At 43.2% G+C, this 22,159-nt stretch overlaps 1 protein-coding gene across 2 annotated transcripts in view; it reads right to left on the bottom strand.

Annotated features, from left to right (window-relative positions):
• The window catches only part of jupa (junction plakoglobin a), a 44,553-nt gene extending 25,404 nt beyond the window's left edge, over nt 1-19,149 (bottom strand). Inside the window, exons 1-3 of one of the 2 annotated variants that reach the window (XM_060941708.1) lie at nt 18,622-19,149; nt 3,981-4,032; nt 3,368-3,538 (exon numbers count right to left, since the gene is read on the bottom strand). In XM_060941708.1, coding sequence (XP_060797691.1) covers nt 3,368-3,538; nt 3,981-3,996 — 187 coding nt within the window. In that variant the 5' untranslated portion in view covers nt 3,997-4,032; nt 18,622-19,149. The remainder of the gene's footprint in view (nt 1-3,367; nt 3,539-3,980; nt 4,033-18,621) is intronic. The other variant, XM_060941707.1, reaches the window with a different exon arrangement.
• Nucleotides 19,150-22,159: the final 3,010 nt, after the last annotated feature.

Raw genomic sequence — 22,159 nt, 5'->3', positions numbered from 1 at the left:
GGGCTCCAGCATCGTAATTCGCCCCGAGGCGAGCCGCGGCGCTCCGCTTAGGTTTCGTTTCTATCCCGGGCTCCAGCCCGACTTTGGACGCTCGTAGCTCGGGCGGGGAGGTCCCAGCATCCCCACACTTGACGCACCACGCCTAGCACGCTACAACTACTAGCACATCGCACGTTATGAGGAGGGTGTGGCCAGGGTTGCCAGATGTGACTGATGATTTCCAGCCCAAAAAATGCTCAAAAACCACCTGGAGGCACTAAAACCTGACTAATTTGAAAACCGCCCAATCTGGCAACACTGGGTGTGGCAGTCAACAGGCATAGCCAGTAGGCTACGCAGACTGCGCTAGACAACATTTCCAAGACAACTTGTGGCGATTTACATTTTATTACGGCACATCAATTTTATAAAGATAATCAATGAAACACTAGATAGATTTCCATGACTTTTCCAAAACTTCTGAACAAAATACTTTTTTCCATAACTTTTCCAGGGCCTGGAAATTTAATTTTAAAATTCCAAAACTTTTCCAGGTTTTTCATGACCGTACGAACCCTGTCAAAGTTTCACCAAATGGCTTTATTTGTGCAATATAAAGCTGATCTTAACTCTCATTTAGACGTCACAAAGAGGGAGGAAATCAATGTTAACTATAAAATATGCATAAATAAGCACTGAACGTCATTCACATCTACCGTTCTCTATCAAAATAAAAAGTAATAAAAGATTATTTCTAACACCCTCTTTGTGCTCTGTAGGCCTTTGTATTTCTCAAAAGTAGGGTATGCTAGTGTTTATATAAAATAGGATTATTTCGATTAATATTCACAGCTTTCAAGGCTAACCTCGAAAAAAAACCTGATCCACATCCAATAAACAATTCCAGTTAATTGAATTAAAATTGACTCACGTTTCTGACTTCTGGTTTTTTAAAATCTCATTCCGACCACCAAGATCTCAATATTTTTCATCTAAAAACAACTAGTCATATTCTAAAGTAATTATTTATTTATATGAACCAGTTTGATTTGCAAAAAAAAAAAGTAGGTAAAGCTATGAAAACTCACTTCAAAGCCTCCTGTGAATCGTAACATCAAAACTAGCAGACGGAAAATTTTGCTGAAGACTTCATCAGAAACCGTGAGAGCGAGAGAACATCGCTATACAAAGTTCTGATTGATATTCATGAGTAATTCAGGTCAGAAACTGATCAAAAGAGCGCGAGAGAGCACGCCTGACCGCTTCCCCGTCACTCAAAAAGCACTGGCAGTTTCTTGATGTCACGAGAGCAGAGTTTTTACTCTGTTGTACCAACTTCAACCTGCCGTTACTCCCAAAGTACTGAACAGATCTTAATGAATAAATCTCTTTGGAAAGCAGAAACAATAATAAGCTTTTTAATGATAGTATTCACGACAGAAAAACACTCAAGAGTTAAGCAATGATGGAAACTTAGACGAGCGTCTGCATGCACAGTTTTCACAGCACGGCCAGCGAGCGTCGGATATGTCTACTACTGATAATTGAAAATGGGAACAAAAACCTGAAAACAAGAACAATCAAGACTGTGTACGACAGTTTACGGAAACTAGAGCAAGCTCATTTTAAAAAGGCATTAGTATACTGAAATCTGTATCTAGACATGATGGGCATGACCAAGCTTGCAGTGCACCCACAGATAAAATCTCAAATGGCAAGGCTGCTTTATGTTCCAAGGTTATGGAACTCCTTTACTATTCAATTTTTCTCCCGACATTCCTATTTTATTGTACAAAATGTCTGTGTGTCTATGTTGTAGCTACACTCATGTGCCTTTATATCAGGCTTACCTACCATGTAGATACACCTTTGTGGATATACAAATACACCTGCCATCAGTTTCTATACACAATTTGGAAGTAGCCCAGATATTAGTATGGTGGACCATTCCCAGCACAACATTAAACCAGGCTTGTAGTACTTGAGTCCAGGACTCTGACTCGAGTCCGACTCATGCCCTAATTTTAAGGACTCGTGACTCGACTTGGACTCGAGCACTGATGACTCGGACTCGTGCATTAACTGCATTCAGACTCTCAAACTATGGATGAGAACTGATTTTTTTCTTTATTTTTTTGTAACATGCCATAATGACTTGTCGTAAGATATTTATATCCATGTTAATTTTGTACTAATTTCATGCAAGAGTGTCATACTTGCACGCCTTGGCGCATGCATCAGATAGACTCTCGGGCACGCTCGCGTGCCAAGCGGACTCTCGCATGTGCTGTAAACAACTCACACCTGCACAGGATTAAGGCGCAATCAGCGCGCAGATATAAAAACTGTGAAAACACACCTACTTTGCGAAGTATTGAGTTGCGTTGCTTATACATTACTGAGCCTTATTTCCTTGTTTGGTTTCCCGTTTCTCATCTTTGATTCTGCCGAGTCTACGATAGCCTGTTAACTCGACCCGTTGCCCGTTTCACCATTTCGCCTGGCGTTCTGGATTGTTTATGTCTTCACTTGTATTAATAAACACACCTTCTGCACTTACATTCGTCTCCCAACCATCTCTGACAGAATACTTCACACTCCCTGATCAAGAGAAGCACATTCACCTGTTCATACATCATGCTCAGGAACAAACTAACGTTAATGGCGCTGAAACAGCCGCCGTCACATGGTGCGGTTGGAGTCTTTGTTCTCGGACTCGACTCAATAGTGGACTTGACTTGAAATTTTCTTTAACGACCTGGACTTGAACACTGGGGACTCTAGACTGGACTCGGACTCGAGGTTTAGTGACTCAACTACAACACTAATCAGCAAGCCATCACTAATGAGCAAGCCAGAGGTGCCTGTGGTAAGGGAAAAAAATTCCTTGACAGGACGAGAGGAAGAAACCCTTGAAATGAACCTGATTCAAAAGGGAACCCATCTTCTGGGTGACACCGGATAGTATGATTGAGTCATTACTGTGTTAGGAGTTCCACAAGTGTATACTACAGAGTCCAGAAGTGCCAAGTGTGCTAAAAGGCTCTGTGTATAATAAAATTTACGGTAAACGTCCAGGGTTAAAAAGAAAACCCTAGACTGATGCACTCAACATAGTGCAACACACACTACCATATCAGTGTAACTGCTGTGCTGAAAAAGATCCACCACCAGAGTTAATATCTGGTTACAGCTGTCACTTTCAATCAATGTACAAGGTAGACAGGGGCTCACAAACTGTGCTAAGCAACAGGTACAGTTAACAACTGTATACCTATAAATTGCACCTAAAGTTAGTGTGGGTACAAAGTATAACAAGTAGTTATAAAACAAGTCGCTCCAATACAAAATGACGCAATTAAAAGCATGTAATGTGTGCATTTCTCACCTGCAGGGTCCTCAGTAACTGTGGTGGTGGTGGTGGTGTAGGTGTATTTCTTGCTGTACTCCATCCCATCATCTGCATGCACTGTGTTGGCCCCTGACTGGATCCCAGAGTCTGTTGCATAATACGTTTTCTGCCAGTCTGCAACCTTCATCACACCATCATGTTCACCCACTACGCATACACACACACACACACGTTTTAGAAGGTCAGCTTGTCATTGATTAATAAATCTTTGTCACACTTGTTATACAGCTTGTTGAGGGAAACAGCGTCAGTGAGACATTCAATGAAAGGACATGACATTTTTAAAATTTGATTTGTGTGACTGGATTCCGTTCTCCTTGAATACTGCAGGCATGATCAGGCTTTGCTGTCACGGTAACTGAACCATCTATTGCTTTTACCTGGCATGAATCTCACAATACAAATCTTACTTTCTCGAGTGGACCTTACTTCTCTAATGGAAAGGCAGAATACTCAATATGGTAATACAAAAGCCAAAATAATTTTTATAGTTTATTGCAAGTAATCACTCATTGTTATAGTGCTTAATATCTTACAATTATATCTAATTTCATAGCATTCTTCTGAAATGTTAATTTACAGGACTTACTTTGCATTGCCATCATTGCGTCCTTGGCTCAATCCAAGCCAAATTTTAAAACCTGGGGGTGGGGGAGGAAGAAGAAGAAAAGTCAACAAAATTACAGACTTTTACAAAATCACTCATGCAATTGCTATTTGTTGGGCTTTTTTTTATTTTATTTTAAATCAATCTCAACTTGCCTAAGGAAAACAACAATAAATACAATACACTTTTCAGCAAGTTCAGTTTAAGCAAGGCTCATGAGATGACAGTGTATACAGGGAGGAGCATGTCAAGCTTGCAAGTGTGGGCGTGTGTGTGTGTAGAGATGGTAGGGAAGGGCACATTGTGTAAGAGGAACCTTTGACCCATGTCTCCACCCATGAAGTCTGTGTAGGATTGAAACCAGCCATAAACAACAACTACTCACAGAACCGGCTTGGCATGAGTCACCCATTCACACACCCCATATACACCTAACGCTGCCCTGAGATTTCTCTCCAATTCAACTACTACTTGTATTATTTTTCTCCACCTCACACATCTACAACACACACAGAACCAAAACACTCAAAAATGGAAATTCATGAAACCAAGGTACAGGCAAAGTGGATATGTTCATCACGTGAAACCTCATTTCTTGTTACCAAGTACCCTGCACGACTGTCCCCGTTTCATCACCTTCCCTACATTTGAGTCTTTTGTTATCTCTTTCCTGCCCCCTGGGTGTTCTGCCCTCTCTTTTTCCCCTTTCATCACCCTCCTCCCTCACAAACAGTTTATCCTACCTCTGACTGTACAATGACAAAACCAGTGTGCACATTTCTCATGAAATTTACCAGCCATGACTTAACCAAAACATCTATACGAGATGCATCTAGATTTCAACTTTCCAAAATATAACGTGCACTTGTCTTTAGGACTGGCTGCATTCTTTCCCATATGTTCTGGTACCTGGGCTGACAGACCTGGTTTTATAACAAGATGCCATTTTTGTCATAGAATCATCATGTTATTCGAATCATTTTCAGCGGCATTGCTAAAAAGAGGTTTCATTTCCTAAATTCCTACATCTATTAACATGGCAAGATTGATTAAAATGTTAAGTGTCTGGCTGACATCCAACAAAAACATACAGTACCAGTCAAACGTCCGGACTCGCCTTCAAAGTAAATGTTTTTTTTTTAAATTAATTAATAAACACTTCACGTCTTAATGATGGATGTCGATTCTCTTTACTTGAGTGGTTCTTAACATACGGATTACTATAGTTGTGAAACAGGGCCGTTTACTGTAATTTTATTATATACTGTTAACACATTAAGAAAGCAATAAATTACACTATCTTTTGACAAGACACCTGTTAATTGAAAAGCATTCCAGGTGACTACCTCATGAAGCTGGTTAAGATAATGCCAATAGTGTGCAAAGCGTCAAAGTAAACACTGGCTAGTTTGAAGAATTTAAAATATGAAACCTTGTTAACACACTTGTTTACCACGTAATTCCTGACATGTTTGCATGTTATTTTATAGTTTTGATGTCTTCAGTTTTGTTCTACAATGTAGAAAAAAATATAGAAACATCTTTGAATGTGTAGGGGTGTACAGACTTTTGACTGTTACTGTACAAGCTTGTCACATGTATAGCACTTAACCTACCGTAGTACAAGTCACACAGGAATTTTTCATTTAGCATATTTTACACCCCTAAAATGAATTCCTGGCTACGCCACTGGTAAAAATGTGTCAAACGTTCCCAGAAAGACTGCAGTAGGAGTTTTAGGAGTGATGGTAGGAGTAATCTCATCTCATCTCATTATCTCTAGCCGCTTTATCCTTCTACAGGGTCGCAGGCAAGCTGGAGCCTATCCCAGCTGACTACGGGCGAAAGGCGGGGTACACCCTGGACAAGTCGCCAGGTCATCACAGGGCTGACACTTAGGCTACGTTTACACTAGACCGTATCTGTCTCGTTTTCTTCGCGGATGCACTGTCCGTTTACATTAACCCCCCTGAAAAAGCGGGGAAACGGGAATCCGCCAGCGTCCACGTATTCAATCTAGATCGTATCAGCTCCGGTGCTGTGTAAACATTGAGAATACGCGAATACGCTGTGCTGAGCTCTAGCTGGCGTCTCATTGGACAACGTCACTGTGACATCCACCTTCCTGATTCGCTGGCGTTGGTCATGTGACGCGACTGCTGAAAAACGGCGCAGACTTCCGCCTTGTATCACCTTTCATTAAAGAGTATAAAAGTATGAAAATACTGCAAATACTGATGCAAATACTGCCCATTGTGTAGTTATGATTGTCTTTAGGCTTGCCATCCTTCCACTTGCAAGTAATAAGTGATATGCGCTGGGATCTCACACACAGCGGCTCAGTCCCGAATCGTGGCTTGTTCACTTCACTCGCGCGCTCTGTGAGCTGCGCAGGGCCGGAGTGCGCACCCTCCAGAGGGCACTCGCTGTTCAGGGCGGAGTGATTTGGAGCGCAGGATGCCTGCGGAGCCGAGCGTATCCGCGTATTGGTGTTGCTGTGTGCACGGCTAACGGTTTTAGTGTAAACGCGAATCGTTTTAAGAACGTTAATCTGATGATCCGCTGATTCGACGTAATGTAAACGTAGCCATAGACACAGACAACCATTCACACTCACATTCACACCTACGGTCAATTTAGAGTCACCAGTTAACCTAACCTGCATGTCTTTGGACTGTGGGGGAAACCGGAGCACCCGGAGGAAACCCACGCGGACACGGGGAGAACATGCAAACTCCACACAGAAAGGCCCTCGCCAGCCCCGGGGCTCGAACCCAGGACCTTCTTGCTGTGAGGCGACAGCGCTAACCACTGGTAGGAGTAATGCTATGAGAAAATCTTGAAGAAAAACCAATGAAGTACGGCATGACCGCAAATCAATTAAACCACACCTTATTTCTCTACTATGAGCCAGTAAAGTGCAAGAAATATGGGCTATACGCAATGCACAATCACACCAGCGCTGAAATTGTATGCTCACAAACACAAATTAGCCATGGTTCATAAGGCATGTATATTTCTTCAAAGTCCAAAACCTCATTTAATAAGCTATAGGCATCAATGGTAATCGATTTAATGCCACTTCCACTGAGGCCAGCTCCAAATTACAGCCGCTCCATATTTACTAAAGGGTGTGTCTCATAGTTAACCTTTTGTTTATTGATGACATCTAATTGCTCTCTGTTCAAACACAAACCATACTGGATTGTAAACCTAAATTCTGGTGTAATTAGAATTAACACAGCATAAGGGGTGAGTTTAGGTTCAACTTGACTGAGATAAGAAAAAGATTAAAGAGAGTCATATCCAGGAAATGCTGGTGCCTCCAAAATGTCTGTCTCTCAATCAACCATATCGCTTTGATAGAGAGGACAGATTATTTCTAGGATTGAAACAAAATGTCTTTATTCGGTCATCTTTATAAGCATGCAATTATGAAAAATAGTTTGGGGGTGGCGCCCCAACCCAAAAACCTATTAAAGGCTTTGTACATTGCTCTTACGATCACTTAAGACCAAAATGTTTCTCTGAACAGCTTTATACATACCAGGGTCAGATGTACAGTTTCTATAACTGTTTGTCTAAATGAATCTAATTATCAATCTGGTTTCTTTTGTTGTTGTCTTAAACTTAACCTAATAATAACCATGTCCAGCGTAATCATTATCATCATCACCACTTGATATGCAATTTAAAATCTAAATGTATTCATCACAAAAAGCAAACACAAAGCTCCGAGTCTGATGTTCTCTACTGCAGCCGAAATGGATCTGGCTTATTTGAGGATTGCAAAGATAATGAAATCCTGCTCACAAGAGCTTATGTATGGTATGCATGTTATAAAAATTACTGTTGCATGAAAATTTTAAATCAGCACATGCTCTTATCTCGTTAAATGCTTAAGACTTCACACAAGCCCTTCAAAAACAATTCAGTGCTGGACTCCCACACAGAAACAAACAATCCTCTAAGCAGCAGGAATCTGACACTTGGCAACTCCTCAATGCAAAAGACATAAGTGGTACGCAAGTAAGTGGAGACGCATACGCTTGAATCTACTGACATTCAAAGAAGCAAGTTAATAACATAGCCGGACGGTGGAGATGGAAGTCGTGGGTTCTTGCTAAATGTGGCATAAACACTTTCCACAGATGTACAAACTCGCTTTCAGGGACACTAAACTAAATCTTTATGTAGGGCTTCAACACTTATAGGGATAAAACAATCCTATTGATAACTGAGCATTTTATTTTCTTTTTCTGAGGTTGCTGATAACTACTAAAAAGCATTTATATACTCTTTTTCTACCTATTGACACACCAACAGAATAGAGGAGCAAGAGACAAATTCATAGCTACAAACGTAACCATTTAACATATAACCAAGCTTTATCATGCTGGCTCCAAGATCTCTGGTGAAAAGCCGCCGCCTTCGTCACATGCACACTCAAGCACAGTGAAATTCGTCCTCTGCATTTAACCCATCTGAAGCAGTGAACACATACAGCAGTGGGCAGCTATGCTACAGCACCCGCGGAGCAGTTAGGGGTTAGGTGGCTTGCTCACAGGCACTTCAGCCACCCCATGTTAACCTAACCTGCATGTCTTTGGACTATGGAGGAAACCCACACAGACACAGGGAGAACATGCAAACTCCACACAGAAAGGGTCCCCAATCAGCTGCTGGGCTTGAACCCAGAACCTTCTTGCTGTGAGGCAACAGTGCTAACCACTGCACCACCATGCCACCCCACTATGCTTTGGGTCATACTTTAACACGCATGTTTTAAAAAGTGATAAAGTGGCACCAAATGTGTAACACAAATACATTAAGCAAAGCCCTTTATAAAAAAATATTTAAAAGTGGGGGGGGCAGCCAGTGGTCATACTGGCGAGAAAAAGAAAATGTAATTCTCTCATCTCATTATCTGTAGCCGCTTTATCCTGTTCTACAGGGTCGCAGGCAAGCTGGAGCCTATCCCAGCTGACTACGGGCGAAAGGCGGGGTACACCCTGGACAAGTCGCCAGGTCATCACAGGGCCGACACATAGACACAGACAACCATTCACACTCACATTCACACCTACGCTCAATTTAGAGTCACCAGTTAACCTAACCTGCATGTCTTTGGACTGTGGGGGAAACCGGAGCACCCGGAGGAAACCCACGCGGACACGGGGAGAACATGCAAACTCCGCACAGAAAGGCCCTCGCCGGCCACGGGGCTCGAACCCGGACCTTCTTGCTGTGAGGCGACAGTGCTAACCACTACACCACCTTGCCGCCCCCAAGTGTAATTATAATTTAAAAAAAAAAAAAAAAGGCTCCCAAAAAGCAAGAATGAATACAGCATATTTATTACCTCCTGCTCTATTAGATTTTTACCCTTTTCTCTGAAGTAGTTTAAGATTTTTATTAGTCATAAAGCACCATCTCAGCAGTTACTATTTGGGGTGATGTTTGAAAGACATGTCTCAGTGCTCTTCACACGACAAACAAGCAAACTACAAAACTGGCTTTGAAAAGCTCTCGTGTATTTACCAAGAACTGGACTGCACGTGAATGAAAGCGAGAGAGAACCATCCTGTTTACTGTTGCCAGGGGAATAATAAGAGCATGTACAAACCCGCAACAGGTATTACTGGTGTCCTCCTCCCATGAAGCAACACATCATGCTGTCTCAACTTTCCTGTAAAAGGAGGGGTGTGAATACTTTCCCAAGCACTCCTTATTCCAAGTAGTCAAAATAAAGAAAATCATTTTGCTTAGACTCCTAGACTAACATAGTCATGCCTGCTTTATTTTATTCACCTGGTATCTCATTAAGCACTGCTCAGCCAAAAAAAAAAAAAAAAAGTTCCTCTTTACTGCAGTCAACTGCTATTTCTCTGAATACGCACCAGCTAACAGCATGTTGAACGTAGGCCATTTAAAAAAAAAAAAAAAAAAAAAAAAAAAAACTGTCGACATTTTACGTTCGTCGACAAAACCAAACTAAAAATCCCCACCCATCTTCAAGTGTTTGGTAGGGATGATTTTTCAAGAATTATTCATTAGTGCTAAAAATCACCAAGTGGCACATTCACTCATGGCACAGCTGATTTACATTTCATGGCGCACACAAAACTACACTAGATACCCAGCCATTACACCCATATATAGGCCCTTCCCCAAACTGCTGCCACAAAGTTTGCACACAATGTGTTTATATGCTGATCCAAGAGGCTCAGACATGTTCCAGCAGGACACTGCTCCTGTGCACAAAGCAAGCGCCATGAAGACATGCTTCGCCAAGGTTGGAGTGGAAGAACTCAAGTGGCCTGTACAGAGCCCTGACCTTAACCCCACTGAACACCTTTGGGATGAACTGGATCACCAATCAGTGCTCGATCTCATGAATTCTCTTGTGTTTGAATAAGAGAATCTCCACAGTCATGCTCCAAAATTTAGTGGAAAGCCTTCCCAGAAGAGTGGATGCTATTATAACAGCAAAGGGGGTCTAAATCTGGACTGGGATATTCAACAAACACATACAGGTGCACGTGATCAGGTGTCCACATACAGTACGTTTGGACATAAAACGGCAACGATCACAGAGAAAAATGGCAGCATTATAACTAAACAGTGAAACAGTACCTCCTAAGGGTGATGCCTTCCAGCTACATAGCTCAGTCACTGAAGCAACTTCTTGGCTGCTGTCACATACTAACTCTTCCTCCATTTATATTTATTTTTTCTTAAACAAATAAGGCTGTCTGAAAAAACTTGGGAGCAATGGAAATATGCAAAATATTTAAACCTGACATTATCTGTGTATAAAATTGCAGTAATTGCAGAGAATATTATTTGACGACCCAATTGTGTGTTTCACATTAGTGAATCTCCATATACGTAAATTTTCACAAACTCGGAAGCTCGTGTATAATCCCAGATTTCTTGTGTAAATGCTACTGAAAATTACTTACAAATAAAGGAATTCTTATCCAGGTTGATAAGACCTATTATGTCCGGGGCTGCAAAACTATAAACAGCACTGATTATTTGATTTCTGATTTTCCCACGTGATCCTCTCAATCCTTCAGACTAGTCGCTCACAATCATCATTATCTTATTCATCAGTCAGTTCACAACAGTAAACAGTTCAAGCTTAAACCAAACAAAACCTCAGAGTTTTGCATCATGATAAGCATAAAATGCCCACACAATCTTTCTTGTTATAGCTACACACGCACTAAAGTGCCCCTTTTCTTAGGCAGGTCTAGACAGTGTGCTGACGCTGCCTAAACATGCTTAGTTTTACAGTATGGTGCTGATATAAGGCTCATAAAACGGGTCAGACGTTGCTGCAGACTTTGGACTTCGGTCCAAGGGTGAGTTAATGAATAACTTTCACTCAAGTACTTCCAGTTTTCCAACACAGTCGGTTTACCTGGTAGCTTTGCTACATCTTAATTATTACTACACTTTACCATGAAACCATTCAGGGGCATACTCAGCATGCCGATTAACCACAGACAAAAGGTTGAGATCATGCCAAAGTGTAACACGGTACAGTCATACCAGGCCTGGCCAAGCCCAGCACTTCAGCCCTGTAATCCTGGTGTGACATTCCTCACCCAGAGCATTCTCTCACTCTTTCTGCCCGCCTTTCACCCTCCCTCCACTCCTTCCCCTCACTCGCTCCACTTGTCAGCACTGACCGTGTCTCGCATTATCACCCTTTAACATCTCTCCCCCTCTTTTCCCCCCTTTGGGTGTGGCAAAAGAAAATGAAGCAACCAACTCAGATGGTTGACAGATCTACGATTCTAATAAACACTCGTTTCTGTGATACTCCTTTCGCCCCCAGGGTTGACGAGGGCCACGACCTTTAGGCGTGACTTGGGTGTGTTCACGTTTTACTCACGTTGATGGTAGCTCAAACCCCTCACTGTAATATTCTGACAGATCTGGAGCAAGTGTCATTTTATAATCTTGATTTTACTAACATTTCGCTCATTTACATAAAATTATTTCAAATGCAAACTCAGATGTAGTTCTCTCCTACATCTACGCAAATCCCTGACAAAAATTTGCCACAAAAGACAGGCTGCTGTTAACAAAATTGCTCCAAAAACGAGAGCTCTGCATTCCAATTAGCCATATGGGTTTGTGGTGCACACAGACACAGAAATTCTTCCTTCTGCGATATGCTAGAAGCTCAAAATACATGCACGCAGACTCTTGTGGAGCTAATGGCTCGGGAAGCAGACAGAGCAACCAGCTGAGTCCATACTCTTAAGAGCCTGTGGTCAGTGAGTGCTCCCCAGACACAGGCTAGCTTCCGCTCAAAAAGGAGCGATATGCAAGTGAGCAGGTGGCCGGCCTTAGACTGATGAACTTAACCTCGGGCAAGATACGGAGGTTTTTGCAATGCATCTCCATCAGCCAGCCCAGTCCAGTCCATTCCACTGGTATTACAGCAGCCTTTTGACCAAAGATTGTGGATCTGTACCACTGTCACTTACATGCTACTAATAAAAAACGCTTTTGGGAACCATTTTAGAGAAAGTCCCGAAGGGAATGTGCGATATCTGCTGCAGTGTTTATTCCTTCCATTAATCACAGACAACGATGATGCACCAGCAGCATCTTAATTACTTCTCTCCATCCTTTAACTCACCCAATAAAACAAACATGGCATCTTCAGAGGCACAAATTAAATGTCTCACACGTTTTGAAACATACATTTACTTTTCTTCAGGTCCTAATGTTGAAATAATACCAATACAAACCACATGGTACAGGCTCATTATGTTGGCACTGCATATTTTTTCCCCAGATGGAACTGTAATAAATCATAAAACTTTAGTCATGAGGAAGTCAGGCTGCAACCCAGGCTGGTGGCAAGTGATAGATGCTTCTGGCACCCCTGAGTAGCATCATTATGGTCCTACGCGGACACCCACGTTCTGCATGCTTCAACAAGCTGCATCATTCTTTCCTCGAAAGGACCATTATTTGATTGGAAACCTCAAGCCATCACACACCAACGACAAGGCACTGCGCCTGTAAGGGTATGTAGCGATATCCAAGTTTTAACACAACTGTTATAAACTAGTTGTCCCAGTCAGAGAATAGAAATTGGTTTGAGAAACTGACAAATCTATGAATAATAATGTGTGTAAAAATCCTTTTCTGTGAGCACATATGATTCTCATTAACACATCTTGCAAAATCCCAGTGTACTGTACCATTTCTAAAGAGCTCACAAAAGATGAGCAGTTTTAAGCTGGACTTGGAAGAAGCATTTTTTCCCCATGCAGAGTACATGAAAGCATAAAAACATGTTCTCCCTGCATTCCTGAGGTGGGGGGGGGTGTAAGGAAAGTGCCTTGACGGACAGCAGAGTACATCAGAGCCCGTTCTGGATGATGGATTCACTTCACAGAAGCATGAAAAGAGACATGTGAGAACAAGGCCAAGTTCAGTTTACCAAGACCAGGCCTAGGCGCTGAACAACTGTGCAGATTTTACCCGCCACCTCGACAGCCTACTGTCTACTAAACAGGAAAAACAACAACAGGATGCCCATTTGGATATATTGCAAATCTATGAATCTCAACCAGGACAGGGTATTAGGATTGCAATTTTATCAAGATGCACCCGTGGTTTTTTTTATTTTTTTAATACTAGATCTCTCTCAAATAAGCAGCTCGAGGCCTAAAAATGTCATTTCAAATGGCAGAGTAAAAGGTTTCTGGCCTTTTATTAAGCCTACTATTCTGGCATATTTGGGTTAGCAGGGATAAGTATGCATCACAGGTGAGGCAAAGTGACAGCTGGTGAATATTTCATTGGCTTGAGGGGAACCATGGGAAGCTGTACAGCCAGAGCAAAAAGCTGATGAGACAATAAAAAGTAGAACAGGCTCACAGCTCCATAAACAGAGAAAGAAAATGTGATCAGCATTTCAAAAAATTATATAAGCTAATTAAGAACAAAAAACATGTAGGGCTGTACTGAGAGTTTAAAAAAAAAAAGTTTGTTTCCTTAAACCCCCCCCCCAAAAAAAATAAAGCCCAAGCGATGCAACGCAATCTAGCGATACACCATTCAGGATGCGATCAAGTTTGAGTCCCATCTGCGCCTTTTCTATCTGGTCCCTGAGGATTTAATTGACTTTGTTCTCATTAGGGAGGAAGCATGGCATGGCCGGTCGGATGTGCGTATTGATGTGCAGTAGACATGAGTGCTTAGCACTGTCCTTTCTCTCAGTATAAGGACATGTTCATCAACACTGAATGGTAAAAACCTGTCATCTCACTCTGTAGATCTGGTCATGTTACACCATAAAGAAAATGGCTTAATTTAATTTATGCATTAAGGAGGCAAAAAGAGAACCAAATCCATCTTGACGTGATGCTGGAATAACGCACAGGCATCTTTATTTAGAATGCTTAATCACTGCTGTGACAAGTCTCCGGTGTGCAAACGTTCACAGAATAGCATTATTAGTTTCCCCACCCTCATCTGCTTTCTGAATCACACACGACAAACCGTTTTTACGTCGCTGAGTAAACAGGACAACTGTTTGGACAGTGCTTTCTTCGCCACTCGTTCAATAACGTGCTTCAAAGTTTACCGATATTATGTGATTAAATTCAGAAGAGCACCTGAAGTTCAAAACGTACCTTTAACTTATTCATCATCTCATTATCTCTAGCCACTTTATCCTGTTCTACAGGGTCGCAGGCAAGCTGGAGCCTATCCCAGCTGACTACGGGCGAAAGGCGGGGTACACCCTGGACAAGTCGCCAGGTCATCACAGGGCTGACACATAGACAACCATTCACACTCGCATTCACACCTACGGTCAATTTAGAGTCACCAGTTAACCTAACCTGCATGTCTTTGGACTGTGGGGGAAACCGGAGCACCCGGAGGAAACCCACGCGGACACGGGGAGAACATGCAAACTCCGCACAGAAAGGCCCTCGCCGGCCACGGGGCTCGAACCCGGACCTTCTTGCTGTGAGGCGACAGCGCTAACCACTACACCACTGTGCCGCCCTTATTCATCATAAGGTTTAAAAATGTAAACTGGCCTTGATAAGCAGATGTTCTGTTGGTTATGAAGGCTTGAGCAGCTCACCTTCCGTCACCATTAAAAAGACTTAAATAACAATATGAACACAAGATGACAAAACATAGCTACAGAATGATAACTATTAAAAAAAAAAAATGTCCGTCATTATAGAACATGTAGTATTGAAGCTGAACATTATACGAAGTAATTGGACTCATTGTTAACCATCCGAGAGTCTATATAAAGAGAAAACCGAGCGTAGAAGCGAAAGGTTTTAAAATCACTTATATTGATTTATATCTTAGCTAGTATATTCCCCTGTCATGTCTGATATTAACACTGAACAAGACATTCAATTAAATTCCCACATTCAATATGCAAAAACATAGGAGAGGTCATGGTAAGCACCAGCTGGATGACTAGCTAAGCAAATACAAATGAGTAATGCCTGTTTCCTGTCTCTGAATGTGCATTTAACAACAGGGATATCTGTTGGTATCTTGCTTTCTTTCCTAATGTAGGGCAGGATCAGGGATTTAACTTGGCTAGGGGGGTTTAAAAGGCAATTCTGTGCCCGTGTGCCCAGATACACTAAATCTCAGCTTAAAAACGTACAGCTTAGACAGCAAGTGTGTCCTGACTGCACTGCTAAACAGCACAGCACAAAAGCCAATACCCAACCTCCCTCCGAGACTAAAACAACTCTTATGCACCATTTATGGCATTTTAGTGTGCAAGACTAAATTAACTGAACAAGCATTTTTGTGGCAAATTATAACCACTTAGGGAAAAACAGTCAGGGTGGATGTTAACGAGTACGACTGCCTATGAGGGGTTTGAACAAAAACACTTCCCCCAGATACCTGGGTAAATGGAAAGTGCATTGTGTGTTGAAACAACATCAACATTACCTCGTGCGAAGTTAATGGCAGAGAGGTGTTACTGATGACAGGTGCTCAGTCTTGGGCAATTAATTACTGTCTGAATCAAACATGCAAAAGACAAAAAAAAAAAAAGAACACTCCACCCAGGTGCTTTCACAACACACACCTTACTATACTTTTAAGCAAGGCTTTGAACCAGAATTTTTTTTCCTATTGGTTCGTTCCGAACAGAAACGGAATTTTAACGTTTCCGGTTTTGGGTTCCACCATTAAAATAGATGTTCCCGAACCGGTTAGAACAAAAAAAAAATTTCGTTCCCGGAACGGTTAATTACGTTCCCTGCCAGCTGTTTAACAAATGGCTATAAAATTATGTCTCTGTCTCATCCAGCTTAAGCCAAATGTAGGCCAATTCTATTACAACCTTCATTAAATAAGACAAGAAATAATTCAAAACAATTATTTCAAATGTTGGCGATTTGGATTCTCAGTATGTCTTCCCATCTACACAAACAGAAAAAGTGCCAAAAATGAAAGAGAATTCGTTTAGTGTGTTACCAAAGGCGTCAGGCCCTATGCATTGATAGGCTAACAGAGGTTAACGTCATTTAATGTTCGCGAGCCTCTCATTAACGTGGACAAATATATTGATATCGTGTTTGAAATTGACGTTTTTGAATAACGATAGACTGCAATATTTACCTCTTATTTAAGATGTGGAGACGTGATAGTAGTCCACCCTCCCGCTCTCTCCATTCAGTCAGCGAACGTCACACAGGAAGTGAACCCCAGTGGGTCATAGAAACTTGCGCAGGAGAAGAATGGCTTTTTTATTTGTAGGCTACGGAAACTTTGAGGAACGAAATAAAAACCGGTATTAACCGGTTACCATTATTTTTAATAAGCGTTTCTGTTCTGGAACATAAAAAATAAAATTTCTGGTTTCGTTTCTGTTCCATGTGAAATAGAAAAAGTTCCCGGTTTTCGTTTTCGTTCCTTGAACCGGTTCAAAGCCCTGCTTTTAAGGAGCTGCCATTGACAAGTAATACAACCAAATAATGCTTTACCGACACCTTAATCCTTAACCTCAGTGACAAAAAAGAAGCCTTTTAGCTTTTCTCATCTCATCTCATTATCTCTAGCCGCTTTATCCTTCTACAGGGTCGCAGGCAAGCTGGAGCCTATCCCAGCTGACTACGGGCGAAAGGCGGGGTACACCCTGGACAAGTCGCCAGGTCATCACAGGGCTGACACATAGACACAGACAACCATTCACACTCACATTCACACCTACGGTCAATTTAGAGTCACCAGTTAACCTAACCTGCATGTCTTTGGACTGTGGGGGAAACCGGAGCACCCGGAGGAAACCCACGCGGACACGGGGAGAACATGCAAACTCCACACAGAAAGGCCCTCGCCGGCCCCGGGGCTCGAACCCAGGACCTTCTTGCTGTGAGGCGACAGCGCTAACCACTACACCACCGTGCCGCCCCTTTTAGCTTTTCTTTTTGTTAAATAAAAAATCTGTCCTATCATTGCGGAGCCATTTGGTCCCCCACACACACACAAAAAAAAATAAGGAAGGATCAAAGTCAGGAGGAAAAATGTCAGAAGTGATACGTCATGTAACCCACTTTAACTCTTTGAAGTGGCACCCTTTAACTCTCATAGTAACCCCTATAATGCATTGTGCACTCCTTTCGCTATTAAAAGGTGGTTTCAGAGCATGGCAGCACAGTGGTGTAGTGGTTAGCACTGTCGCCTCACAGCAAGAAGGTCCTGGGTTCGAGCCCAGCGGCCGGCGAGGGCCTTTCTGTGTGGGTTTCCTCTACAGTCCAAAGACATGCAGGTTAGGCTGCTAACTGGTGGTTTGAAATTGACTGTAGGTGTGAATGTGTCAGCCCTGCGATAACCTGGCGACTTGTCCAGGGTGTACACCACCTCTCACACAGAGTCAGCTGGGATAGGCTCCAGCTTGCATTACAGATAATGGATGGATTGTTTCAGAGCATTAACCTTACATCTAAGGAAGGGAGAAAAAAAAGCATCAGCTCCTTTTGTATCCATCCAATCCATGAAAACAGATGATCAAAACTAAAAGTTTCACTTCAGCTCTTCAAATGAAATATCTAGGATACACCACAAGTTATAATAGGTTACAAAACAGGATCCCACCTCCCGACATTAAGGCTGATATTTAGACTAGACAATGCATTATTGTTGTGCTTTGCTTATTCATCAGGAGGACAAAAAAAGGGGGGGGAGGGAAAAAAGCTTCCTCTTTGATTAGCTTTAAATAACATGGAGCGCACGCGCGCACAGTAAAACAGGATAGCTAGCTCCTGTTCGTGACCGAGTTAAAGCAACGGAGGGGGAAGAAAAAAAGGAAAAAGTTGGCAAAAATACGAAACCCGACACACGGAAGTGGGAGCCGCAGGTGTATAAACCTACCCAGGACGCTTAATTTAAGATAAAATACCTCACATTGTGTATAAAACCAAGAAAAAAACCGTGAAAATGCTATTTGTTTGAAAGATAGTTCGGCTGACAGACGAGGAAATTCAATTTCAAACGCTGCCTTACAGCCTACATACACCCTGGATAACTATAAAACCTCTCTTACACGGACAGGAATATAAAAAAGTGTAGTTTTAGTGATTTATCTTACCTTTTTATAGACGCCTCTGAGGGGAAATAACTCGAGCCTGGAGCCGAAACTTCCGCGTAGGAGCAGCAGTTGGTGTGGAGACTCCAGCGCGCGCCCTCAATTCCCAGCAAACAGCGGAGATACAGCGCGAGCTCAAGCCAAAGCTCCGCCCCGAGAGTGAAAGCGCTCGTGCCACACCCAATACTCCACAACACCACTCTCTCTCTCCCTGCCTGCCTCTCTCTCTCTCTCTCTGCCTGCCTGTCTCTCTCTCTGCCTGTCTCTCTCTCTCTCTCTCTGCCTGTCTCTCTGCCTGTCTCTCTCCCTGCCTGTCTCTCTCTCCCTGCCTGTCTCTCTCTCTCTCTGCCTGTCTCTCTCTCCCTGCCTGTCTCTCTCTCTCTCTCTCTGCCTGCCTGTCTCTCTCTCTGCCTGCCTGTCTCTCTCTCTCTCTCTCTCTGCCTGCCTGTCTCTCTCTCTGCCTGCCTGTCTCTCTCTCTCTCTCTCTGCCTGCCTCTCTCTCTCTCTGCCTGTCTCTCTCTCTCTCTCTGCCTGCCTCTCCCACTCTCTCTCTCTCTCTCTGCCTGCCTCTCCCACTCTCTCTCTCTCTCTCTCTCTCTCTCTGCCTGCCTCTCCCACTCTCTCTCTCTCTCTCTCTCACACTCTCTGTATACAGCACACACAGAACTGGATTCACTTATAAATAACTGTGTGTTGGAAAGTCAGAGAAACTGCATCAAATTAAACGTTTCATCCTGAAGCAGTTTGAAACCCCATACCTCTGGGTTTTATCATATTAAGCTATACGTGCTTGAACAGGCGACAGATAAACTGGTTTATTTGGTATGTGAGAACATGTCCCCACTAGCAGCCACACCTGTAATGGCGTCACATGTTATCAGTATGATCCATTCAGTTCATGAGTCATAGCAGGTATCGAAAACAATCGTGGTGTACAGCAAGAAGGTCCTGGGTTCGAGCCCAGCAGCTGACGAGTGCCTTTCTGTGTTGTCTGTATGGGTTTCCTCCACAGTCCAAAGACATGCAGGTTAGGCAGAGCATTTTTTAAGGATTTTCCACTAGGAGACCAACTGGTCTGGGCAATACAATCACAGGCCCCAGAGTCCATTCGGCTGCACCGCTGCGGCATATTCTGTGATGTAAAATGGTTCACCAATCACCATACAGACAAACACACTACAGTGACTACACAGCTATCAAGAGCAATTACCAAGCACAAATGTTATGTCAAAGACACTCAAAGTCACACAGTAATGACATCGGATTCTGACATCAGCCATCTCAGTAACCAAATTTTAGTTTTGTTTTTCTTAACCAACATGATCTTGTGTGTATATCTTAGAACATAGATCTTCGTTTTCCTTGTTAAATGTATACTTACGGCGTCACGGTGGTGTAGTGGTTAGCGCTGTCGCCTCACAGCAAGAAGGTCCTGGGTTCGAGCCCCGTGGCCGGCGAGGGCCTTTCTGTGCGGAGTTTGCATGTTCTCCCCGTGTCTGCGTGGGTTTCCTCCAGGTGCTCCGGTTTCCCCCACAGTCCAAAGACATGCAGGTTAGGTTAACTGGTGACTCTAAATTGACCGTAGGTGTGAATGTGAGTGTGAATGGTTGTCTGTGTTTATGTGTCAGCCCTATGATGACCTGGCGACTTGTCCAGGGTGTACCCCGCCTCTTGCCCATAGTCAGCTGGGATAGGCTCTAGCTTGCCTGCGACCCTGTAGAAGGATAAAGCGGCTAGAGATAATGAGATGAGATGAGATGTATACTTACATGGTACTTGGTTAATTAATTGCAACTGATTGAACCGAATGATAAGACATAACTTGGTTTAAAATTTGGTCTCTCAGTGAAGCTGGTTTGGCATTGACTACGATACCAAATCTGGCCACTGGGAGACCATTTGGTCTCCCAGTAACTATGTTAAAAAATGCTCTGAGGTTAGGCTCTAAATTGACCGTGAGTGTGAATGGTTGTCGGTGTCTATGTGTCAGTCCTGCGATGACATGCCGACTTGTCCAGGGTGTACCCCGCCTATCACTACCACTCCACTGACCTGCCTCCGCTGGCACAGTTTACTGTAGGTCTCACACAGCTGCAACCACAAGAGCACAGGATTTCAAGTTTCATTTCTGGATCTAGGACAATAGACCTTCTTCTCCTACAATGGATCCAATGCTTGAATAAAAGCTTCCAATCAAGCACATGACTGATTAAACATGTTAATTAAAAATTGACATCAGTAAGATCAATACAAGCAACAGACCCTCTCAATCTGTAAAATTTGTGCACACCCAAAAAAAGAACCCCACTCACCTTGCCCAGCTGGATCTCTCGACTCTTGCCATTACGCATAAGCAGGAGCAGGCAGCAGATCAGCAGTTTCTGCTGCAGAGGGAAACTTTCACCTTCCTCTCTCCCGCTAGAGGCCATTCGGTCTCCATACACCTCCAACAACACCCGCGCCACTTGAGGAACACTTACAGGTTGCACTGCAATGAAGGGGGGGGGACCTCACTTTAGACGTTTCCTCAAAAGCAAGCAAGCACAGCTAAAAAAACCCCAAAAAACTAGCAATACGGAGGATTTGCTCCTATTGCCTCATTTCTGGCAGCACAGTGGTGTAGTGGTTAGCACTGTTGCCTCACAGCAAGAAGGTCCTGGGTTCGAGCCCAGCAGCCAACAGGGGCCTTTCTGTGTGGAGTTTGTATTGTTATCTGCGTGGGTTTCCTCCGGGTGCTCTGGTTCCCCCCACAGTCCAAAGACATGCAGGTTAGGCTCTAAATTGACCGTGAGTGTGAATGGTTGTTGGTGTCCATGTGTCAGTCCTGCGATGACATGCCAACTTGTCCAGGGTGTACCCCGCCTATCACCCGTAGTTAGCTGGGATAGGCTCCAGCTTGCCTGCGACCCTGTAGGACAGAATAAGCGACTACAGATAATGGATGTACAACAGAAACAAGGTTTTGTTAAAAAAATTATTATAAAAAAAAGAGTTCCAGTTACTACCTTCCAGTTTCACACCTGCACTGTAGCTACATTTGATAGGGAACTGATCACCTGCTGTTTTATCGCTTATCCTGTACAGGGTCGTGGGCAAGCTGGAGCCTATCCCAGCTGACTATGGGCGAGAGGCGGGGTACACCCTGGACAAGTCGCCAGGTCACCACAGGGCTGACACATAAAGACAAACAACCATTCACAGTCAATTCAGAGCATGTCTTTGGACTGTAGGGAGCACCCGGATGAAACCCACACAGACACGGAGAGACCATGCAAACTCCACACAGAAAGGCCCTGGTTGGCCACTTGGCTCAAACCCAGAACCTTCTTGCTGTGAGGCGACAATGCTAACCACTTCATCACCGTACTGCCCATCCACCTGCTGTTTTATGCAGTTCTCAAATCAGTCAATCCTTTAACAGCAGCACAATGCATCAAATCATGCAGATACAAATCAAGAGCTTGAGTTATAATGTTCACTTCCAACATCAGAATGGGGAAAAATTGTGATCTCAAAGTGTGACTGACTTTCACTGTGGCAT

Source organism: Neoarius graeffei, chromosome 15, assembly GCF_027579695.1.
Source record: "Neoarius graeffei isolate fNeoGra1 chromosome 15, fNeoGra1.pri, whole genome shotgun sequence".
NCBI classification, from domain to species: domain Eukaryota; kingdom Metazoa; phylum Chordata; class Actinopteri; order Siluriformes; family Ariidae; genus Neoarius; species Neoarius graeffei.
The sequence above is the reverse complement of the archived record's forward strand: the minus strand, read 5'-3'. Positions and strand labels throughout refer to the sequence as shown.